This window comes from Chinchilla lanigera, unplaced genomic scaffold (assembly GCF_000276665.1).
Source record: "Chinchilla lanigera isolate Chin_1 unplaced genomic scaffold, ChiLan1.0 scaffold00044, whole genome shotgun sequence".
NCBI lineage: Eukaryota > Metazoa > Chordata > Mammalia > Rodentia > Chinchillidae > Chinchilla > Chinchilla lanigera.
Window position 1 is genome coordinate 17,826,333 of NW_004955445.1, and position 25,259 is coordinate 17,851,591.

Below are 25,259 nucleotides of genomic sequence, written 5' to 3' on the forward strand. Positions count from 1 at the left end.
TCAGTAAATAAGGTAGGTAGCTCATTACTTAATGGAATCTTCATTTTGACCATAAATAAAACTCAGGATAGACAATTGGCTAAACCCTTGAAATGCTGAGTCTTAAAACTGCCATAAAGAGGCAAAGTGAAGATTTTTAAAAAGAATTAAGCATATTCTTTGCTTGGATTTATCTCTCCCATCATTTACCTGCATGGTCAGAATTTCAGGGAACCACTCTAAAATACCTTTTAAAACTTTTCCTTACATGACTTTTTCTGTCTTCATTTTTGCAGCAATATATGTTGCACAACAAACAGGTTGCAGGGATGAGGGGGCTATTAATAAGCAACTTATTTCTTAAAGGAACTAGTGAACAAAGAGGAAGTATAATGCACCTTGCATGGTCTGAATACACATTCAAAAAATAACCTGGTTAAGTGCCAAAACAAAACAAAGCACTTGGTAATGATAATTTCTGTTCATCCACAAGTCAGAAATAGATGACGACCAGGCGTGGTGATGCATGCCTGTAATCCCAGCACTGGGGAGGCTGAGGCAGGAGGATTGCCATGAGTTCGGGACCAGCCTGCGCTACAAAGTGAGTTTAAGGCCAGCTTGAACTCCACAGCCTCAAACTGCTCCCCACCCCAAAAAAAACAAAAAAACAAAACTGGATGGCGGCCAACATAATAAAGGAAAGTGTTCACTTTCTGGCACACAGACACTCGGGTCAGGGTGTACAAAAATGTAACATACTTCCCCTTTTTTATGACCACTTCACAGTCGTATAATGTTCTGCTCATTATTCAAGCCCACATGATAGGTGTTACTCTGCCCATTTCACAGGTGAGGAAACCAAATCTGTGTTAGTCCACAGTCAGAAGTGGACTTGCCCAAGACCGCTCTCCGGATATAAAGCGGAGACAAAGAACGGGCGATTTGACTCCACCGCTCCTAAGCCCTTGAGCACCATCAAAGGTCAACTTTCCGACCCCAACACAGGACAAGAGCGGCTGCACCCACGCGGAGGTGCTTCAGAACTCCGCTTCTCGCTGGGTGGGCAAGACAGGAAATCATTAACCAGGGACGCGAGGCCCGAGGAGGCAGAGACTGGAACAAGGTCACGTAGTTGCTGCCAGGTTGGGGGCGGACTCCTGAATCCCGCGGGACCACTGTGGGCGCCAGAACCGGAGTCCACTGGCTCAGAGGCGGGGGTGCTCAGCCCGCCGAGGTCAGGCCTACGAGCAGGTCCGCAGGGCCCCGGGTGCTAGCCGCGACGCCAAGGCTGAAGGTAAGCAGGCGCATTTGCCCGCCGTTCTGCTGAGGGTCTTACCCGGCCGCCAGAACTTCACGGGTCGCACGGGCGCAGCCATGCTGGGGTGAAAGGTCACGAGAAAGGCTCCACCCCGCCGTCGCGCGCGCGAGTCCCGCAGGACCCAGGGGGCGTGGCCCGCGAAGAGCCTCCCTGGGCCCAGACCAAAGGAGTGAAGGCCACGCCCCCGTAACCACTGCCCCTTCATACCACGTGACCGGCACGCGCGCTCGTGCCCCATCTTCGCTCTGGGCCCACGTGACCCTGCTGCTGCATTTGGGAGCAGAGGCCGTGGCGTCTGCCGTTCCAGAGAGAGCTGGGTGGGTCGGGCTTCCAGGCCGCTAGTGGAGTGAGGCGTGACCTCAGCTGCACCCGCTCCCGGTACGGTGCGGGGTCTCGGGAAGGACCGGTGACGGGAAGACCCTTCTGTACGGCATCCGCGGAGGCACTGCTTCCGGATTAAGAGATACGGAGTCAGTGTATCAAAAAGTGTACCTTGATTTAGTAGAATTGTTTTATGTGATTTACGTTTTCTGGCCTTTTAGTCTGGCTGTTAATCTGTATTTATGGCCGGCTGTGGTGGCACATGCCTGTAATCCCTGCACTTGGGAGACTGAGGCAGGAGGGGTCCTTGTGAGTTCAAGACCAGCCTGGTCTACAAAGTGAGCTCAGGGCCAGCCTGAAGTGCATAGTGAGACCCAGTCTCAAAAAAGACAAAAAACAAACAAACAAAATCTGTATTTATGATAATTAACGTGCTAATGACATAATTCTGACGCTGGCCAAAATTCCCACCAAATACTGATTGTGTTACACGCTGTCCCAGCTTTGCTACTTCTCTTTTAGACTCTTCCTTGTTTTCAAATTGAAAAATAATGATAACCATGTCCACAAACATTCGGCACCTACTGGGTGCCCAGGTACTGCGGTTTCTCATGGAGGAAGCCTGGGGAGCGGGTTAGAGATGATGTAAACTGTAAATGAATAAATGCTGGGTAACAGTAGTCTGTATTATTATCAGCAAGTAAGGCAGTGAAGTGATCCGAATTGTTTCAGCAACACTGAAAGTAATGCCAGAAAATAGGGTGGGGTGGAAGGGTAAATGGGTTGGCATAAAAGGCTGGAAATGAGATCACTTAGCCCAGGGTGTTCACACAGTATTTTTCTCTAGTTCAGATGATCATGAGTCAATGCTTGTTAAAAAAGCAGATTCCAAGCCAGATGTGGGTGAGGATATAGCTCAACGGCAGGCAAGTGCGAGGTCCTGAGTTTGATTCCTGGTACCAAAAAAAAAAAAAACAGATGTGGTGGTGCCTGTCATCAGGCACCACCTGGCAGGAGGATTCCAGTGAGCTTGAAGCCAACCTAGGTTATGTAGCCAGACTGTCTCAAAACATTTTTAAATGCAGAGTCTAGCCTGCATTCTTGAACCTTCAGGGGCACAGCATTTTACCAAACTAGGGAAGCTGGACCTGGTGGGCTCACATCTGTACCTCAGCACTTGCTAAACTGAGGCAGGCTAGCGAGTTTGAGCCTAACCTAGACAACTTCATGATTTAGCAGCGGTCTGTCTCCTAAACAAAGGGCTGGAGATGTAACTCAGTGTGAAGGCCCAAAATTCAATCCCAGTGCCACTGGGGCGAAAAAAAAAAAAAAGTGAGCAAGTATAGAACTGCTGGTGAAATTACGGCATGTGTGTTACTTATTTTTTGCTTTTTTTTTAAGATAAAAGATATTAATGTGTGAACTGATTTTTCTAAACTAAAACCTCGGCCGGGCATGGTGGCACATGCCTGTAATCCTAGCACTCGGGAGGCTGAGGCAGGAGGATTGCTGCGAGTTTGAGACCAGCCTGGGCTACAAAGTGAGCTCAAGGCTAGCCTGAACTGCATAGCGAGATTCTGTCTCAAAAAGACAAACAAACAAAAATAAAAAAACAAACTAAACTAAAACCTCAGTATTCACGTTTAATTGCGGTGTTGGCACTTTGTGATAAATAAGTGGGCTTGGGGTTGTAGTTTGGACACTTGCCTGTAAAAGATTTGTCATCACTGCTTTATAATACACATTTTTGGACCTGTGAAGAAAATTCAGCATTCTTGGAGAGAAATAGTATAGTTACAGCAAGAACAAAGACTTTGTGGACAAGTAGCCCTGATTTGGCCATTTCCTGGCTACTAGGTGACATTTAATCTTAGTTGTAAAATGGGGGTTTTTTTCAAAAAACTTTTTGTACATGTTTGCAGTAAATAATGATCACACTCCTTGTGGGGAGTTGGCACCTGCACATTACACATCTCAATTCTTTTTTTCGTTCCCTTTCCCTCCTACCTTCCTCCCTCCATCCCTTGGTCCCCTTCCCATTTGCAAAAGGTCTACCTCTGAGGCAGGCTAGTGAGTTTGAGCCTAACCTAGACAACTTCATGATTTAGCAGCGGTCTGTCTCCTAAACAAAGAGCTGGAGATGTAACTCAGTGTGAAGGCCCAAAATTTTCTATTACCTACTTTTATTTTGCTCTTCATTTAAGTTTTGGGTTTCTCATATAAGAGAAACCATGTAGTATTAAGCTTATGTGTCTGATGGTGCATCCATTTTCCTATTTATGACTCAAGTTTATCCTTTGCAGCAGGGTAGTACTCCATTGTATATGAATACCACATTTTCTTTATCCATTCATTGTTGATAAACATACAAGCTGCTTCCAAGATTTAGCTAACATGAATTGTGCTGCTATAAACATGAGTATGCATGTTAAAGAATATGATGTCTTTAACTTCTTTGGAGAGATACCTAGAAGGGGAATAGCTGGGTTGAACTGCATTTCTAGTTTTAGTTTTTTGAGGATCTCCCATACTGCGTTCCATGTTTGTACTAGTACTAGTTTACATTCTCACTAATAACGTCGAACAATCCTTTTCTCTCTCAGTCTCACTAGCATTTATTAGTAAAATGAGTTTTTCAAAAGTACTAAATAGCATGTAAAGTGCCTAGTATGCCACTGGCAGGTAGGGGGGTTGTCCTGAATTTATCTGCATACATTCATTTTCCAAATATCTCATTTATTTCCATAATAATGAAAATAGGGTTCAATACACGTTACTCCCCCTGCCTAGAATTCTCTGTCCATATTTTACAATATTCTTGTCCCTAGCTGGGCATGTTGGTACACACCTCTAATCTCAACACTCTGGGAGGCTGAGGCAAGAGAGCAACTTTGAGCCCAGCCTGGGCAGCTTAGCAATTTAGTGGAACCCAGTCTCATAAAGGGAGTACAGTAGTGGCTCGTTGCAAAGGACCTGAACTCAATTCCCAGTACTGGGGGCAGGGGACCTCATCATTCGATATCCGTCTCTACTACTTCTCTAAATTCTATGAAATTTAAGCATCTCCCCTGTAGACTCAGGACCTGTATGCTCACTTTCGTAGTAATATTTAGTTGAACTGCAATCTGACTCCAATATCATACTAGGAACTTCCTGAGGACAAGAATCATGTCACACTCATATTCAATGCCCCAAGTTGTAATAACACACACTAATAGAAATATACATTATTACTTTTAAGCAATATATATTTCAATACCATGATTTTTTTTCCCTTTGCAATGCTAAGGATCAGTCCCAGGGCCTCTCACATACTACACAAGTGCTGTATCACTGAGCTTTAGCCCACAGTAACACCATGCATGATATTTAGTTTTTGTTCTTCATGACACTGACCTTTTTTTTTTTTTGGTCTTATTTCCACTAATCACCTAAACATAAGAAACAAGATTTATACATGAAGTTGATTAAATAAACACCAATTTGAACCCAGAACTTTTTTACATTTTGAGACAGTCTCATGAAGCCATTAAATTGTCCAGTCTGGGTTTTAACTTGCAGCCTCCATCTCCCAGTGTGCTAGGATTACAGATGGGCACCAGTCTCACTGTGTTGCCCAAGCTGGACTCGAACTCCCAGGCTCACACATTCCTCCTGCCTTAGCCTATCAGAGTAGCTGAGATTATAGGTGTGTGTCACCAGCTTTACTTTTTATATGTTTATACTATTCGTGACAGTATGAAGAAATTTTCCTGTTAACAAAGAGAGTGGGTTGGCCATGCACAAATTATTGGAGCACAATTTTAGAGCTGGAGAAGACTATTCAACATCTAAACAACTTGTTCTACAGAAGAGACAATTGCAGTTCATAGAAGATAAAAAGACTTGGTTAGAATCAATGAACTAATTTAGTACCAGAAGCAAAACTAGAACTCAGCCTTTCTAATTCCCAGGCTAGTGTTTTTTCACCCACATGGACCATTTAAACCCATTAGAGCTCAGCTCTTTTAAATGAGAATTGGTTCATCTGCCTCAGAAAGTTCTCAAAGTCCAACTATCCCCAGTGGTTTGTTTTGCTTATCCAGACATCTATTAAAAACACCTAAGTAATAACCAATGTGTTGATGGTGCAGTTTTATTGTCACAAACTAGAAATTCTCCCAAAAGACTCTTAGTCTTTCTAACCAACTATTTTTAGGAAGAATGGCTTAAAGGAACAACTCTAAAATTAAACCATTATTTTTTAAGGTAGCATCCAAAATTTAGTTTAATTACCAACAATTCCACAAAATTTTGATCATTTTGTTATTTAGAGGTACATTTTGCAACTTCCAGATGATAGATTTTTCCAGAAAGATGTTCCCCAAAATCATGTATTTTGAGTACATTAATTTTTTCTTTGCCAATATTAACTGGTACTCTGCTTTGAAATATTTCCAGATCAAGTATATTGATTAAATGTAGGAGGCAAGCCAGGCGTGGTGGCACACACCTGTAATCCCAGCACTCAGGAGGCTGAAGCAGGAGGATGGCTGCAAGTTCAAGACCAGCCTGGGCTACAAAGTAAACTCAAGGCCAGCCTGAACTGCACAACGAGACCGTATCTCAAAAAAAAAAAAATGTAGGAGGCATAGGCTCTAGGGATTTTCATCTTTTCACCCATTAAGGCTTTTATGGATGCAAGTGATCAAAACCCAATACAACCTCACTTAAGCAAAAGTAGTTTGTGTAGGGGCTGGGGATTTAGTTCAGAGGCACAGCGCCTGCCTGGCAAGCGCGAGGTCATGAGTTCGATTACCGGTACCGGAAAAAAAAAAAAAAAATAGTTTGTGTAAACTAGAAGGTCTAAGGATAGCCTGCAAGTCTCTAGAGCAGGGTGGATTGGGGAGGCCTCGTTAGATTGGCAGCTGTTTTCTAGATTGTCTCAAAACTGGGACACTTGAGAATGAAAGGGAGTGTTATACAGATGGGACTTGGGAATAAGAGACAAACTGGACTTCTGCCAGGCAAATTGGGGCGCCTAGCTAGGTGTGCAGCTCCAGTGAAACCCAGTGTAACAATGCTTCTCTGAATGCATTCAATGTAGGGCACGTAGCCAATCTTCATAGATACTTCTCAAGTGTCAATCACCTACCGTCATGGACTTCAATTTGAGCATAGCCCAAAATATTTACCATTTTTTTTTTTTTAACCAGGATGTGATTATCAGAATGTATCCCAGTGCTGTCTTTTTGTTTGTTTGGTTGGTTAGGGTTTTTTTGAAACAGGGTTTCACTATGTAGTTCAGGCTGGTCCACCTTCACACTCACAGCGATCCTCCTGTCTCAGCCTCCCGAGTACTGGGATTAAGGGAATACACCACCACGCCCAGCCACAGTGACATTTCAGTAAGATCTTTGTGAGAATTTTTTTACATTCTTTTAGTACCAGGAATAATCATTTATCCTGTACCTAAGTTTACTTCAACCTTATGGACATTGTGCATGGTCTATCTTATCAGGTTCCTTTCTGTTTTTGCTACTCGAAGATTTTTTTATATGGTCTACATGAAGTAAGCATGTTATTAGTGCTTACTTTACATGCATGCTTTATATGTGTTTCCTTCATGTAACTTTGAGTTTACAAGACTTTGTATCTTAGGTCTTCTTATGAGTTACTTAACTCTCAGTAAATAAAAAAAATAATCCCTAACCAACTGGGTACAGAGGTGGGTGGCCATCTCTTCAGCCAATTCCTGAAGTCTTATAAGGGGTAGATGCTTAACATGTGTCTTCAATAAATATCTCATAGGTGTTTGAAAAATAAAGTGTATTCTCTGTTTATCAGGAACAAAAATATGTACGGTATGTGTATATGATTTGACAAAGTTACTGCCAGCATTTTCTGTGGCTTAGGTAATGCATGAAGAGCACACAGTACGGTGCCAGTCACATGAAAAGTGCTCAATATTAACTATTACTTTTGTCTCAAGTCCTTATAATTGTGAATTTGTCAGTTTTTCTTTGCATTTATCTGAGTATTTGTTTTATATCTCTTGAAGCTATTGTAACATGCATAAACTCATGATTTTAGTGGACTTTTTCTTTTTAAATTTCAAAAATTACCTTTGCCTCATTTAATGCTTTTCATACTGAATTCTATTTTGTCTCCTATTAAAAATTTCTGAGCTTGGAAAAAAAAAAAAGAGAGAGAGACTCTCAACCTTGGACCCAACTGAGTTGATCTTAAACTGTATAGATCTCTAGTTTCTGTTTCTGTTTTTGAGACAGGGTCTCACTATGCAGTTCAGGCTGAACTTGAACTCACTTTGTAGACCAGGCTGGCCTCGAACTCACAACGATCCTCCTGCCTCAGCCTCGAGAGTGCTGGGATTACAGGCATGCACCACCATGCCTAGCCTTAGATCTCTAGTTTGAACAAGCCTACAGGATAAAAAATAAATAAATACAACGAACAACTAATACACTGATTATTTGAGAGAAAATTTTATCTAAGTTGCTTAGGTATGATAATGATGTTATGCTTGTTTTAAAAATTTAGTTATTTTTAGAGCTATAGCCTGAAATATTTATAGCCAAGTCTGTAGTGGCCATGTCTGATAACAGACTGACAGAGAAATACAGGACTTACAGCATGCTGCCCATGAGGGACGACAAATAGTTTTTGAATCCATGGTCTGCCACATTTACTGTCCCTTTCCCTCAAAGTAGCACCAGTAATCAACTTTTTTCCTTTTGCAGTGCAGGGTATTAAACTCAGGGCCTTGTACATGGTAAATGTGCTCCTTATCACTGAGTTATATTCCCATACCCCAATAATCAGCATTTGGGGGAGTATAGGACTCAAACCAGGACCTTGCGCTTGCCAGGCAGGTGCTTGTGCCACTGAGCTATATCCCTGGCCCCCAGCATTTTAAACAAGTACCCCAGTGGACTCTGATGCAAGTGGTCTTCAAACTTTACTTTGAGAAACTGACCCAGTGATACTTTTCAGATCTGAGTTCCAGAGCAGCTTACTGGGAGAGCCTAAGCCATTTTTTTAGGGTTTCATGTATCTCTTGTTCTTATTTCTAATTATTGGCAGCACTTTTGGAGAATAATGGTTTTTGAGTCCTGCTCACAATAAGAGGTCTGTATGGTCAGGTAACCGTGTGACAGGCCATGTCCCTGCCCTCCTGAGAAAGTCACTGATCCTCACATCACATGAGGAGTATGAATAAGCAACCCCGCTTCAACTCATTTGGTCCACCACTTCCCAAACCTAACATAGAACTTCTAAAATGTACAGTGGACCCTCAAGGCCTACCATAAAAACAGCTTGGGTTATAACTTGGCATTTTAGTTTTAACTTACGACCAAAGTCTTGAGTTGTGACCCAAATGCCGGCCGCTTGTGCTTCTAGGTGGTCTCAGATACATAGTGAACCCTTAAAGAGTTCTGGAAGAAACATTATAATATCTTTTCCTGTGAGGGGTTCATTGAGAAATCCTGGGCCAATGTCTCTCTAAGGATTCTGCGATCTGCCTGCGTACAGGAGAGAGACTCTGAAGGCTGCGTAGAGGAGCCTGAACCTTCAACTGACAGCCTGAGTTACAACCAGCCCCCGGGAACGAATTGAATTCATAAGTCAAAGTTTCCCTGTAATCCTATTAACAGTTCTATAGAACACTGAGTTAAAATTGGAAACAGTTTAAATACATTATCACAAATCAGGGCCTTGTACCTATGTGTGTTCATGAAGCTGTTTGTGCTTTTCATTCACCACTGCATTAGCTCCATTGTACGTGGCACACACTCCAGTGCCTCCAGAGGAGAGCAAAGTCCTGTAGCAGAAGCTGAATTTAGAACCTGGAAACCTGCGCAACGTCTTCTGTCGTCATTTACCAGCCAAAGTAGTCATGGATGTCCTACTTAATCTGAGCCTCAGTTTCATCAGAAAATAAGAAATCACAGTTTCTAACTTATGTAGCTCTTCAGTATACTGTTGTGAAGCTTTTTAAATGGCACATAGAAAATGATCTAAATCTGCCAGATGGTTTCCAATAACAATCTGCCTCTTCCAGGCTTACCCCAAAGTTGTTTACACCCAGACATAGGCCAATTCCCTAATATCTGCTTCACAGCCATAGATTACAGCACTAACCCAACGAATAACCTGGTCATCCCAAGTGATCCTGAACGTGTATGACAATTTGCAGGCATGCTCCTGATCCACATGCATCAGCAGTCTACGTGCCAGACAACACCCTATCATAGAGCATTTTTGCTGCAGTGAGCTAGGAGGAGGAGGAGCCATCCTCTAACTCTCTTCCTTTTGCCTGTCCATGTAAAGAGACTCAACAAAAATAGGATTCCACAGCCATACCCATCTTGATTAGCAGGACGTAGAAACCAGTTACATTGCCTGACGTTGCACTAGGAATATGGGATAATTGTTAGTGTCCTCTCTTGCCCCTACTCAGAGATATAAGATTGCTAAATCATGTCAGTACACCCATCTGATGAAATTAGGCCTGTGGGGCCACTAGAGTTTATTCAGGCATACATCCAGGATGCACACCCAGGCTTCCTTCACAGAGAAGCAGAAAACCAAGGTCCTCACTGAAATAGTTTGGGCTTTTGCTTTGAAAACAGAAAAGCCAGAGCATGTGCAAAGGACTGGTGCTGCTGCCAAGTTTCCTCATTCAAATACAGAGTAATATCAATCTTCATCCTGCTCCAGACGGGATGTCCCCAACACTGGCTATATGTTTTCTCTTTTACAGTCTGGATTGTTTATATTTCTTCTTACCCCAATCCTATGAGAAAAGAAAATCTCACAGATACCTATTTGGTGCATTTATCTGTGACGTACTCCTAGATGTTAAAAAGAAAAATGTTCCCTGATAAGTAAATAAATAAATTTTATGCGGGGGATATAGCTCAGCGGCACAAGCGCCTCCCTGGCAAGTGTAAGGTCCTGAGTTCAATTTCCGGTACAAAAAAACAAAACAAACCCCAAAAAACACTGAACAAATACGTAAATAATTTTTTTTTTTTAATTTTTTGTACCAGGAATCGAACTCAGGACCTTGCACTTGCCAGGCAGGTGCTTGTGCTACTAAGCTACATCCCCGGCCCCATAAATCAATTTTAAAAAGTACTCAAACTTTCAAACAAAAGTTGTCTAAATTTATTTAATGCTAATAACATAGATAACATTTAAGAAACAGTTTTTTCCCCCTCAGTAGGATTTTGACTATAAAAATAATGATGACTCAAACCCCTAAGACAGAAAAGTATACAAATCAAGAAAAATGTAGAATATTTTATCTATTATTGAATTAACGTTAAAAATCTAACATTTTCTTAAGAACTGTTAAAACTGTGCAAAACAAACTGTACCCATAGTGTTTCAACCATAAAACCAACACCTGGCTTCTACAGGACAAAAATAAAACAAAAGCATGTAAAATAATGTGCAGAACAGAATTCAAAGACAGCCAAAGTGACTAAAAGTTGGGAGAAAGGCAGTCAGAGACATGAGGTTTTGGAAAGCAGGAAACTCCGGTGATATCTGCCACAGGATGGCTGGCACCAGGAGTCAACACGGAGCAGTTACTGATAGGAAGGATAAAGTACTGTATCTCTAACAGCAACCAAATTCACTGATGCTCTGGTAAAATTTCCAGGTTTAAAGCCAAGGTAGTTTTCAGCAAAGAGTGTTCTCCTCGAGAGCATGGCCAGCATGTGGTTGAGCCGGGACCTGATGCCAGCGAAATGAAACTGCCGCTCTTGATTCAAGTTTCTGAATGAGTCCCTCAGGCAGAGGTCCAGGTGGGGGCTGCCCAGGTACTTTGGGTATCCAGGAGTGTGGAAGTCGGGGGCTCGGAGGGAAGCGTGGGAGCCAATGGAGCTTGCCACTGAGCCTTGGGAAGACAAAGAGGAGGACGACTTCAAACTGGAGGACCTTGACACTGACATTTTTGACACCGGTGATCCTTCTTTAGACTGCATTCCCTGAGAAAAGTGACTGCTCTCGTCTGAATCAGTCTGTGTGGTGGCTGACTTGGACCACACCGTGGTCTGTGAGCTTGACGCCCTGGTGGCGATGGTGGTCTGGGTTCCGGCACAAGCTGTGTCCATGCTGGTTTGTGTTCCCACCTCACTCACGCTCACTGCTGCCATCTCCGCCTCTGCCTCTGTCTGGGTGGCAGCATCAACGGCCTTGCTGTCCCCCAGTTCATCCCTGTGGCTGTGGAAGTAGTCTTCCTCATTAATGGTGAAAGACACGGAGTTGCGGGGCTTGGTCCCTGTCTTGCCCTCCACAGGCTCCTCTGGGGCCAGGTCGGTCTTCTTGGGTGTACTTGACAGCTTGGCCAACCGCATGCGCAGCAGGTTGCCTAGTGTGAGCTCCTTGGTTAGTGGTTTTCGGTCCACTAGATGATCAAACTTGCCACTGATCTGGAAGTTGGACAGGAGTTTGGGGCTGATGGGCTTCGACTGGGCATATAAGATCCGGAACTCCAGATCAAAGTGTTCGACCACTTGGCCAGATAGAACTACCAAGTTACTGCTATTTAATTTGCCATCCGTCCATGTAAAACTGAAGGGTTAAAAACAACAGAAACTGGTAAGGGTGAAGAATTGGAAGTTACTTATTGTCAGTCTGAATAATAAAGCTCAGACAAGCCTGCCATAGGAGAGTCACAACTTCAGTAATAAAATGTACCATTCAGTGTGAATTCAACTAGCATCAACAGGTATATACAGTATGTCAACAAAGATGTAAAAAAGACAAATGTTAATCAATACACAGACCTGCACAACCTCTCAGCCTCAGAGTTTTAAAAACAAAAAAGGAATTCTAAAATATTTAGGCCAGCACTTTTATTTTAAGGATAAGGAAACTAGCTAGACACACCACAGCATCCTGAGTCTAGCTTCACTCCTACTAAATCCTTAGTGCCATGTTCCCTGCTACCTCTTCTGTTTTCACAGAGGACAATGACTTATTATTCTAACAATGGCACCTGTGCTCAAGCCACATTCAGAGCTGATTAGTGACCATGTGCTCCTGCCTGTCCAGCCTCTGATAAGATCCCTCACCCACCTCTGCCCAGGAAAACTTTCATGCATGTGCCTTCTCTAACCTCAATGGGAGTAGAGATATACACAAGTCCAAGCTAGGCACGGTGGCACTCGCCTATAATCCCAGCACTCGGGAGACTGAGGCAGGAGGATTGTTGCAAGTTCGAGACCAGCCTAGGCTACAAAGTGAGCTCAAGGCCAGCCTGAACTGCATAGGGAGACCCTGTCTCAAAAAGTCAAAAAAAAAAAAAAAAGATATACACAAGTCCAGCCAGAATGTGATCCCCTGGGAGCAGGGTGTCATTCGGGGTAGGCATGTGACCCCCCAGGGCCATATAAGTTTTCAGATTTGATAGCAGTGTTGGAAGAGAATCTCTGTCTCTCTGGGAGACAGTTACTAAAGACTATGTAAGCCAGACTCTGTCTTCAAACGTCAGCCAGAAAAAAACAAAATCAGGAAATAGGGCTGTGGTAGATGAATGGCCCAAGGTCAAATTGAGCTGAAAACCTACTGCACGTTTCTATATTTCCAAGTGGAAGCTGGTATGTTAACATTCTACATAACGTAGTTTGATTTAGCTTTTGGACACTTGTAATTATCTCACTGATACAGAGATTTGTGCCACAAGTAAGACTTTTTTTTTTGGTACTGGGAATCGAACTCAGAACTTCACGTTTGCCAGGCGGGTGCTGTGCCACTGAGCTGAATCCCCAGCCCCAAGATATTTTAATAAGAGATGAAAAACAGCACCAACACTTTTTTCTTTTTTGGTAGTAGTAGTAGTGGGGGTTGAACCCAGGGCCTCCACACTGACCTACATCCCTAGGCCCCATTCATTCATTTATTGGTTTTTCAAGACAAGGTCACACTATGTAGTTCAGGCTGGTCCTGAGCTCACTATGTAGTAGCCCAGGCTGGCCTTGAACTCCCAGTGATCCTCCTGCCTCAGCGTCCCAGGTGCTCAGGTTACAAGCATGTGCCACCATATCTGGCTCCAGGCTTCCTTTAAAATTTTTGTTTTACATTTTGACACAGGGTCTCACTAATCACTACAACTTTTGATCCTCCTGCTGTAGCCTCCCAGTACTAGGCTTACAGCAACAGCCAGCCAACTCTGTCTCTCGTAACTAAAAGCCTTACCTAATGAAAATGCTGTGGAGAATTGCCCTCAGTGCCTGAGAAGAATGATTCTTTTGAAAGCCCTCAGTGATATAATGTAAACAAAGCATCCACCCAACACCAGGACTATAATCATCATCATCATTATCGTCAATGTAGCATATTTCATTTGTAGAGAGTAACATATTTTTAGATTTTAGAACAGCTAAAAAACCATTTGGATATAAGTTTTGTTAGTCTGAATAAATCCTACTTTGGGGGGAAGTCTAAATACCTTCTGTAACAAAAGAAGTCACAAGAAAGAGTTCTAATTCTATTTTGAACAAGGATAGTGCACTTTGAAAAGGAACATATCAAAAGCTGCTTTTTGCTTGTTGATGTTGTTTTGAGATAGGGTTTCACTACGTTTTCTAGGCTGGCCTTGAACACATGATCCTCCTGTCTCAGACCCCCAAGTGCTGGACTTGCAGGTGTGTGCCACCACACCTAACTATAGCTTCTTTCTCTTGTTGCTCGTCTGCTATAAACTTAGGGCTGACACATAATTATTGCTCAGGAATGCACGTTTCATCAAGTGAGCTTTTCTTTTCTAAACTTTACAGACACATCTGTTGGTATGATCCCATATCAACAGACAGTCTAATGGACAGCTGCCAAAACACACAACCATAAACCACAAGAATAAAAATGGCACAACTTCTAGAAATTATGTGAACCTTTCTGTCAACATCCCATTCAAATTCCTTACTCTCAACATGAAGACACCCTTGCCAGAAACTTCAAACGTGGGTTGGAAACATGACCCATATTTTCTGGGTGAAAGCAATGACGTAGAAGGCTTAATGCATGGAGAAGCTAAGTCTAAAGGTGACAGCTTCAAGTCTACCTTCCACACTGATGTCAATGCCTGCCTTTGCCCTTACCTGCATGTAAGTAGGGGAAGTGGGGTCCAAATCCCAATGCAACCTGGACTGGAGGCTATATGGGTCACTGTTAAACCCCAGCTCATCCCATGGGCCCGAGCCAAGGATTAAATCTAGGATGCACTTACTAGGTGGCCTCAAGGCAAGGTAAGCCTCCATTTAGGTCTGTGACCCACAGGATAGGGCCATGACTGCCCACTCCAATGACCTCCAATAGGAGGGGGCTTGATGAACCAACTCACACACACAGGTGCGCACATGTGGGAACATCTAGCCCCACAGGCTCTCACTGAGAGGAACAGAAGGCTTTTATCCTGGTATGACACGCTGCTTCTGAAGAGTTCAGATTAATAAGTGATGCACCTGTTAAAAACATACCTGTAGGAGCCTGTTGCCACTCGAATGCCATCAATCAGCGTGAACTTTTCATGAACCTTCCCGACAATTTTAGTTCCTGACCTTGCATAGTAGATATTTCCTGTAATAGTCCGCACTGACATCAGCTGTTGGTGAGGGAGGGGGAGAGAAATCAACGAACAACTCAGTGACACTCATTCAGTGAGCAAACGAGGAAGGCCAGAGGCCTCAGTTTATAATTCCTAAACAAACTTTCTGGCAGTGTGTGGCTTAGGGTCACCACGTAGTAATAACACACATGGTATGCTAGCCAGCTGTTACTCAGGTAATGTTACCTCTCCAGTAGCCCATCTTCTCTTATGTTCACTTCTGAGACCTTTAGTTTATGTGTACAAGTGCTCTAAAAGACTTGCCTCTCTGGGAGACCAAAGAACAGAATCTAAGAAATGATTTTGAAACAAAAAGCAGAGGATATATTGATGGAACAAAAGATGCTAGTAATAAATAACATTTTGATAAAAGTCCAGTGAAGCTGAGCTGGTGCTTCTCCTATTCTTTTCTTAACCCACGTCATGAGGGGTTTGAAGACAGGAACAGAGCATGAGCCTTCTCTAACAGAGGACTGCTAAGCCACAAACACCTCACATGGGCCTTAATCAGCAAGGTTCCACCTTCTACAAGTACATATTTACCAAAAAGTACACTAGCCATACACTATATGCATGTGAATGCCTATGCTCCTATAAAATGATACATGTAAGACACATATACAGTCATATACAAAATAAGATAACCTGCTTTTTTTTAAAGACAGGATCTTGACTAAGTTATTATGTTCCCAAGCTGGGGTCAAACTTGTGCTCTTCCTGCCTCAGCATCCCGCAGTGCTGGGGTTACAGGCATGTGCCACCATGCCTAGCCTACCATAATGCATTCTCTAAAGATTAGAACATACTAGCATCTCTATATTGTTAGAAATCTTACACATTCAAATTAAATGTTTCAGATTGTTGTATAACTCTCATTCATTCCACATAGAAAGCCCCTCCTATACACCCAGCCCTGAGACAACAGACATCTGAGGCATGCTTCTTGGCCTCAGGACTAGAGTAGGCGAGAGAAAAGTAACTGAATAATTTAAAACCTACAGCAAGATATAACATCAATCAGAGAAATGAAAACGTATGTCCTTCCAAAAACCTCTACATGAATATTCATAGCAACTCTTTACAAGAAAACTTGAAAACAATCTAAATGTCTTTTTTTTTTTTTTTAATTGATTTGGTGGGGGGCACCAGGAGTTGAGCTCAGGACCTTGTGCAAGCCAGGCAGGCACTTATGCCATTGAGCTATATCCCTGGCCCCTAAATGTCTTTCAGTGGGGGAGTGGTTAAATACGGTACCACCATGTGATGCTCCTCAATGATAAAAAGGAACAAACTACTGAAATATAAAGAACTTAGATCAATTTCAAGGATGTTGTGCTCAGTGAAAAAGGTCAATATTAAAAGGTCACATGTAATATGATTCCACTTATATAACACACTCTAGAAGACAAAACGATAGAAATGGAAAACAAATTACAGGTTGGCAGGGTTAAAGATAGTGGTGGATGTGGAGAGGAGAAAGAGAGGATCATAAGGTACTATACAAGGGAGATCTCTGAGGTGATGAACAGTTCTGTGGCCTAATGTGCATGGGAAATAAAAGGCCCAGAAGTACGTACACACATTGCACTAATTTCAACTTTCAGGTTTTGGTATTGTGTTACGGATTATCTAAGGTATAACCATGGGGGAAACTGCAACTCTGAATCTATCATTATTTAAAAATAAAAAGTAAAAAACAAACCATGGCTAGGTATACTGTCATATCTGCAGTATTCTCATCAAATGGACTAAGCCATGAGGAAACATCAGATAAACTCACATTCTATAGAAAACTAGCTAGTATTCTTCAAAAGCATCACAACCTGAAAGACAAAAAGCAAAGCAAAGCAAAAGGATGGAAGAACAACCTCAAATTAAAAGGAGCTGAGGAGACTTGACAACTAAACACAAACCGTGATCCTAGATTGGATCCTGGACAGAAAAAGGGGCTAGGGGACTGGTTAAATTCATAAACTCTGTAGTCTGTAGATACGAAGCTTATTTCCTGGTTTTATTATTCGTCCACAAGTTCATAAGATGTTGTTAACATCTAGAAAGTTCGGATAAGGAACATTCAAGAACTCCAAATGTTATTTTGCAACTTCTTTAGTAATCTTAAAATTATTTTAAGATAATTTTTTAAGCTAAAGAATTTCAGAGAAGTACTCATGGACTTGGCAGGAGGAGGGCTTCGTGGAGGACATGACTCCTGAGCTGAGTGGTAAGGATCAACATACAAGAACAAGCATAAAAATACCACTGTAGGGAGTCTTAAGTATGGCTTTGTGAATCTCTCCCTTAACTGTCTGAATATTATGCAGGCCTCTGCGACTGTGGCCAAAGCAGTCTTGAGCACTTGCACATGACCACACTTCTGCAGACCAGACAACCCAGCACTCAAGCGGCCACAGAGCCCAGGGTGGGGAGAAGTCAGCCACCCTCAGTAAGGCACAGATTCAGCAGCAGAGATGTGCTTGAGTAGGAGAAGCAACCAGGGAAGACAGTGCCTCCATGGGAGGAGTTAAGACAGCAGAAATGTTGAGGAAGCCAGACGAACAGACCTCTTTTAAACCTACTATAGTGGACTGGATGACCAGGCCAGCCACAACTCTGCTAAGATTTAGTGGACAATTGAACCAATAAATCCTCCTAGATTTCTATCTAATGGATGAAGCAGAGGCAATCAATGGATCAAAGTTGTGGTTAGAACTATTCTGTGACTTTTCTGCTGCTAAAATATCCTTAATTATAGAGAGTGCCTTAAATTTACACCTTGACACCGTCAATTTTCTTCCCTGGCTCTGTATGGGGCAGTCATGGGCCGATATTCACTTTGCCGTGTCTGACTTGTGTTTTCCATGCTCTCATTTCCACCCAATCTCATTTCTGGACTGACTGCTGAGTAACATGGCTCTCTTATTTCACTCAGTCTCTTAAGTCTCAATCCTGTCTCCATCATGAATTTCCACCAGGGACAGGTCAGTAGTGACCTCATTAAACCTGATCCTCCATTTTCTCATTAGAGGAAACAAGAACCAGGGAGAAGTTAAATAGCCAAAATTTTGCAAACCAAAATGCTTGATAATAACAAGGTAGTAAGTTAGTGTTTCCCATGCAGAAGCCTATAACACTAAAGTCCAAATTTTCTGTTCATGTTGCTGAATATTTATTTCTAGCACCTAGAACAATATGCAGCACATAGTAGATATTCAAATAGGTGATTAACAAATTAAGTTCTGTAAGTTCACAGGCTAAGTTACTTAATTAAAAAAATGAATTCTTTAAAAATATTACTATTTTTCTTGCCTGTTTCCATTAAAGAGACCAAGCCAACTACGTTGTGTAGACTTCTTTTTTTTTTTTTTTAGTCATGATAAATGAACCCAGTAGTGCTCTAATGGTGAGCTACATTCACAGGCCTTTTTACTTTTCTTTTAAGACAAAATCCTTTTTATTTTAGGACAGGATCTGGCTAAGTCACCCAACCTGCCTTTGATTCGTATTTGTGTATGTGTGTGTGTGTGTGCGCGTGCACACACACATGCTAGTGCAGATTGAAGTCAGGGCCTTGTGCGTGCTAGGCAAGCACTCTACCACTGAGCCACATCCCCAGTTTAAATTTACGATGCTCCTGCCTTGGCCTCCTGGGTAGCTAGGACTTTAAGTTAGTGGCACCACACCCAGCTATATTGCCTTACACTTAAATACTGAAATTATTTTCATGGCCAGAGAAAAGGATGTAAAGTCTTAATTTTTTAATGAGAAATGAGTGGCAGCAGGTGACCAAGACCACACACACGGGGGTTAGAGGCAGACAGAAAGAGACAAATCCCTGGCTTGCTGCTACGCACCGTGGACACTTGGGCTCTGTCACCACTTCCTGATCTAAAACACCAGGGCAGTGGCACTTACCTGACATGGCTGCTGAGGATCAGTCACATAACACCTGTCAAGAGCACTGAGCAGTGCCCAGGACAGAGCTCAACAAACGGTGAGCATTAAAGTGGAGCCTCCTGGAGCCACTGGTTTGAGCAACAGCTTCCGCAGCAGCCTCCAGGCCCACAACCATGAAGCTGGTTTTTGCCCGTGTTAGGAGACAGCACCGCAGAGGGACAGAGGCCAACATTTTGAAGCTTGACCAATGCTTCATTTCTTTTCTTTTCAACAGCTTAATCAAGGTGTAATTCGCATACCATACAATTCACCCACTTTAGTGTATCATTCTGTGGTTTTCATGGATATTCATGGATATATGCAACCATCATCACAGCCAATTTGAGAGCCCTCATTACCTTAAAAAGACAGTCTGTACCCCTTAGCTATTATCCCACCCTCCCCTCCACTCCTCTGCATCCTAACCCCGATGCTCGTCTAACTCCCATCTCTATAGATATCCCTATTCTAGTCGTCCTTCCTATAAATAGAATCCTAAAATGTGGCATTTTGTCACTGGCTGCCTTCATTTAGCATAATGTTTTCAGCTTTGTACACACTGTCGCATGTGTCAACACTTCATTCCTTTTGGTGGCTGAATAATATTCTATTGTGTGAATAGACAACATATTGTTTATCCATTTGTTAGCTGATAAACATTGGATTGTTTCCATCCTTTGGCCAGTATGACTAATGCATCTATAAACACCCATACACAAGTCTTTGTGTGGACATGTGCTTTCATCTCTTGGGTAGATACTTAAGAGTAGAATCAGAAAGTCAACAGTGTTTGTTGTAAGACTTTGGGCAAATGACTTTGCTCACTGCCTCACTTGTAAAGGGGGACACAATCACTAACCAACTTATATATCCCAGAAGCTCTGTCATATTTGTTGACTGAGATGAAAATGCAAAACCACACAAACCTTTTCCTGTTCGGGATGAACTTTCAGATCCATGCACATGTCCAAAAAGTGGGAGACCAGGGCCTGGTCCAGAAGGATGTACACAGCCACTCTCTGCTCCCTACATATTTCCTGCAGGTCTCTGAAGATGTCAATGTCTGTGAAAACATCCATCACCACGGCAATCACCTAAGGGGAAGGGGGAGTGGAGGACAAGCTGTCAGGTCACAAGACCACCACCTCATGTGCACTGTCTGAATGCTGGAGCCACCTCAGAGCTGGGAAAGAACCCCATCTTGCAATCACCTTTCTTCCCTTCTTTCTTCTTAATCCATTTTCCCTTCACCATGGACTATTTTCCATTTCCCAGACACCCAGGCCCCAGCATCCTACAAATCTGGAGTTGGCCCACTCCGCACTGCCTTCCAGCTACTCTCCTCTAGTGAATTTCTCAAAACTAGATAGATAAGCCACTGCCTTGCTTGCCTAAAACCTCCTCGTCCAGGTTTGATTCAGACCAGTGAGATGTCTGCTTCTGGTACAACACACTATCATCTAAAGTACCTCCTCCACTTCCACACCTTGGCTTCAGTATTAAGTAAGCAGGACCTTAGATTCTCTGAGGCCTCTAGAGGTGTAATATTCTTCAGATATATGGTTTGAATATTGTCTGATTTGGAATGATCTCAGGTTCTGTTTTGTTTTTTTCCCTAGAATGGGGATTAAACCTGGAGCCTTTCTGCTGAGCTACACCACCAGCCCTTTTAGGAAAAAATTGATGATGATGATGATGATGATGATGATGATGAGACCAGGTCTTATTAAGTCACTGTGTTGTCCAGGTTGGGTTTGAACTTTCACCCCTCCTACCTCAGTTTCTCAGAGTGCTGGGGTTACAGGCATGCACCACTATGCCTCACTCTGCTTTTTAATGTTTATTATGCTTTAGAAAGGCCTACCCCACTGACCACCAATTCATGATTAAAATGAGCGCAGGAGACACATAGATTCTTCTATCTTCTGCCTCCCCAACACTGCATATCAGTTTACCATTCTGCAAGGCCTTATCTGGCCAAACATCTCCCCAACAAAAGGTGATCCCCACAATCCTTTCATAGCTATCCACAGTGTAAGCCAATAAGAACATGGAAATATTTCCTAAGGCTTCTACCCTTATGCTCAGATCAGTCCTTTTTTCTCCCCAGCAGTGTGGCTCCACCTGTGCCTGCTAATTGATTTTTCCATACTCAGCATCAAATTACGCTAACAGCTGCCTCTCAGCTATGCATCCTTGGGCAAATTACAGCTGTTGTGATTGTCTGTTTCCTTAGCTGCAAAACAGGTCTGCACCAAAAATTAAATGACTATGCATAAAGTGCAAGGTATAGAAGACCCCTTGCTATCTGCTCAGGTATTCATTTTTCCAGTCCAGAGCTGGAGCTGTCCAGACAGTTCCACATGGGGAGACACAGGCCAACTCCCAGCTTCCGTCACGTTCAAAGAGAGGGTGCTGCAGCCATGGAGCCTCTAATCACCCTCTTCACAGGCTTAAAACCATGGCTCCCAGCTAACTCCTGGCAGGGTAGCAGAGTGTCAAAACATCATAGCTTCGAAACAAGTCCCTACAAACCAAAGCAGAAGGTAAGGAAGCCAGGGTTCAGGAGCTCTTCCGCAGCTGGGAGCTGCCTAGGCTTCTCTCTCCTCCAAACTATACCTCAGAACCACAGCAGCTCTCCTTCTGAATATTAAAATTGTTTATTCATAAGCTTCATCACTTCTATTGCAGCAGAGGCCCTTGGATGAGATGCATTCATTTCCTCCCTGGAGGACTCAGGACTGTACCTGACAGTCATTATCCCTTAAGGGTTCAGGGTTTAAAGAAGAAATACAGAGACAAAGAGGCAATTTTACTATCTTTCTCCAACCCCCAGGGTCCCATCTACTTGGATTGGGCACCTTGAAATTCTAGGTCCAGGGAAATCAGTGCCATGAGGGAACCTGGGAAGATAAATTCTCTCTCTGGCTGCCTTTTCCACCTCCCTAATCCTGATGCCCCTAGCTGTGAGCTATGCTTGGTAAAGGGTACAGCTAAAACTCACTGGACACTGACTTAAAAAAAAGTGTTCTTTCTGCATTGGTAGCAGCTTCAGAAATGCATATTCCTCTATGGTTTTCTCCCATCCTATTTTGAATTGTAACCATCCCACTCATTAGGGTCACAAAACATAGTGGTTAAAAGACAGGAAAGCCTGGATACCAAACTCATCTCTGTCACATGCTAGCTGGTTGACCCTAGGCAAGTTGCTTAATCTCTCAGCCTTAGTTTCCCTTCTGGAAGATATGGATAACCATAGGACCTATAGGGCTGTAGAGAGGATTCAATGAGACAAAGCCTGGAAAGGGCTTAACGCAGGGCAAACTATGAGACAGGTGTTCCTCATCAGATAATAGTGTCTCAATAGATAAACAGCTCCTCATCAGAGTCTATTATGGGCTCACCCTGCACTAGATACAAAGAGAGCTATGAAGAATTTGCCAATATGTGGGATGCAGGAAAGCAAAATGACATGTATTGTAAGAGGCAAGAAAATCAGGGCTAGGCTTTATGGGGAGCAGGATATTGTTTCTCTTGCAGTGGTGGATGTACCATGGGCACTTAAACATATTTTGGCAAGGGCAGGGAAATCTTGAGGTGGGGGAAGAAGATGGCATCTGAACTGATCACAAAGAAGAACAAGACTGAGACATGAGGACATGGGAGATGTGAAAGGCATCCCTGCTGGAAGCCTTGTGATGATGACATGTGAAGAGGCTGGAAATGATGGGGTACATACCAGTTTGGCTGGAACGTACCATATGTGTCAAAGGGAGCTACAGAACAGCACTGGGAAAGAGGGATGGAGGAACAAGATAGTAGAAGGCCCTGAATACCAACCAAGGAACCAACAACAATCTTCTCCCCACCCTGCCTGTGTGAGTACTGAGTTCAAAGTGATGACTCCAATAATACCCTGGAAGAGACTAGTGTAGGTCGGAGATCTGGCCCCACCTTCGCCAACAGTGTACCTAAGCACCCACAACACTGCAGGTGCATGGAGAATTTTTAGCTTAGCAAGCTTTAGCAAATGTCTAAGAGGTCAGACATCAAAAGAGAAAAAAGCAGTGATAGAGGTTGCAGCGACCGGCCAGGCAAAAAGCAACGAGGGTCACAGAGAAGGGAAAGTGACAAGGGGAGATCCCAAGCACTGGACATGTTCTGGGGAAGAAAAGAAGGAGAAAGAGGGGTTGAAGAAGAGAGAAACCCTCCAATTTGCAAAAACAGGAAAAGAAGAAAGAAAAACAGCTAGAGGGAGTTTAGAAAGGCTTCTAAACTGGAAGCCTTGGAAGGAGCAGTGAAACCTTTATAAAGGGGTCTTGGACACACAAGTGTAAGAATGAGATAGTGCTCCCAAGGGAAAGGTAAGGAGGGAAAATGCAGAGATCGGGTTGCCTCTCTGACCTCCCACTCTGCTCTATGCAGCGTGAACCCATGTGAGCCAGGTACAGCATGGGGCACTGAGGAAATGGGTCAATCCCCGTTTTCAAGAACTCGGTCTAATGAGACCAGAGGAGCCAAGGATAACAGTGTGATGGGCCAACAGACATATCTCCAGGGCTACTGGAACAGGGCCCAAAAGAACACACAGCCCAGCTGGCAGGGTTGGAGAGGGCTGCCACCAGGAGCAGGGGCCAGAGTACAAGACTGTTCCAAACTGAATTTTGATCTATCACTTAACAAAACAGTTGTACAAACAACACCTTCGTTACATGGTATCAACTTGGTATTCCCTTCTTTGGAAAGCCATTCCCTAAGAACCTCAGGTGGTCAGCGGTGGATAGAGGTTTTTACTTCCCCTGATCTGCTGTACCCAACGTGCTTCCTACTTCATGAAAACAGGACTCTCACATCCTTCAGCAGGAATGCTCTCCATCCTTCAGGACACCACCCCCGCCACAATTCCTCCTCTCCAGCCTTCATGCACTCAAGCCCTGTACAACTGAACTAGCCCTGGTCCTCTTTACATCTGGGAGGGGACAGGTTCCACTGAGCTGGGCAACGATCTGGCCTCATTCCAGCCAGCCATGTCCTGCTCTTGAAAACAGACACAGCAGCTAGGTATAGGAGTTTGTACTGCAGACTGCTACACCTTAGCAGTGTACCTGGATCTCAAAGATGGCATGGAATCAGCTGTGGCACCTAGTCCCCGATACATACGGTAGGATGGACAAAGCCATGGAGGATGGGCAGCCCATGCCCAGCAAGTGCCCACAGTGACTGCGGGTACTGTCCTCCACCAGCCTATGCTATAGGGAGCCTGCCCACTTTCTCAGGGCCAGAGAGCTGTGCAAGTGGAGCCTTGTGAGTCTATTCCTGGGTCAGTACCCATCTGCAAATCAGTCCCAACAATGCACCTACACAGGAAACACCCAGCTGCACACAAGCCAGGGTGGCTGGTCTGCTACCCAGACCCTACACTATCCCTACATTTCTCCAGCCATATGTGGAGCAGTCACACCTGTGTCAAATCCTGTTTTCATGTCAGTGACAAATTGCAAGCCTTCTCTTCTCGGTCCCTCTACTTGTCTATCCACTGCACCATGGAACTTCAGGGCCCATATGTTTGAAAAACAGAGGACACTAGTATTCTCCATCTTTAGGGAACAGAACAGAACCTGTTTACATTACTCATCATGTACCACTGGCATATTTTCCACTTGCTTTCTTGCACAAAAGCTTAAAAGTGTTCTAGAGATTTCAAAACTCTATTAACTATTATCTGCAGTTTACAAAGGAAGAAACTAAAGTGTAGAGAGGCTAGAAAATATGTTTAACATGCAGGAGCTAGAATTTCAATCCAGGTCTGTACAACTCTAGAGCCATCTATAAGAAAAGTGCTAGAGAAAGCATTATTCCAGACAAGTCTAATGTCCAGTCTTCAAATGACTGAGAGCTTGGAATAAATCCTGAAAGGATCAATAGAGTACCCATAAAGTGCTTGGGATCAGGCCTACCACAAAGGACAATTTATAATACCATAGAATTACTTTATTTTAGGGGCTGGGGATTTAGCTCAGCGGCAAAAGCGCCTGCCTGGCAAGCGCAAGGTCGTGAGTTCGGTTCCTGGTACCGGAGAAAAAACCAAAA

General features: G+C 43.4%; 2 protein-coding genes and 1 long non-coding RNA gene across 3 annotated transcripts in view; 1 reads left to right on the forward strand and 2 right to left on the reverse strand.

The window, feature by feature from the left end:
* The window catches only part of Dhx35 (DEAH (Asp-Glu-Ala-His) box polypeptide 35), a 73,774-nt gene extending 72,358 nt beyond the window's left edge, over positions 1-1,416 (reverse strand). The window contains exon 1 of the mRNA XM_005392524.1: positions 1,316-1,416. Coding sequence (XP_005392581.1) covers positions 1,316-1,355 — 40 coding nt within the window. The 5' untranslated portion in view covers positions 1,356-1,416. The remainder of the gene's footprint in view (positions 1-1,315) is intronic.
* Positions 812-25,259, forward strand: part of LOC106149417 — a 29,336-nt gene continuing 4,888 nt past the window's right edge. The window contains exon 1 of the long non-coding RNA XR_001235595.1: positions 812-1,273. This is a non-coding gene — a long non-coding RNA (uncharacterized LOC106149417). The remainder of the gene's footprint in view (positions 1,274-25,259) is intronic.
* The window catches only part of Fam83d (family with sequence similarity 83, member D), a 24,323-nt gene continuing 9,830 nt past the window's right edge, over positions 10,767-25,259 (reverse strand). Inside the window, exons 2-4 of the mRNA XM_005392523.2 lie at positions 20,096-20,263; positions 15,109-15,233; positions 10,767-12,202 (exon numbers count right to left, since the gene is read on the reverse strand). Of these exons, the coding sequence (XP_005392580.1) occupies positions 11,215-12,202; positions 15,109-15,233; positions 20,096-20,263 (1,281 nt within the window). The 3' untranslated portion in view covers positions 10,767-11,214. The remainder of the gene's footprint in view (positions 12,203-15,108; positions 15,234-20,095; positions 20,264-25,259) is intronic.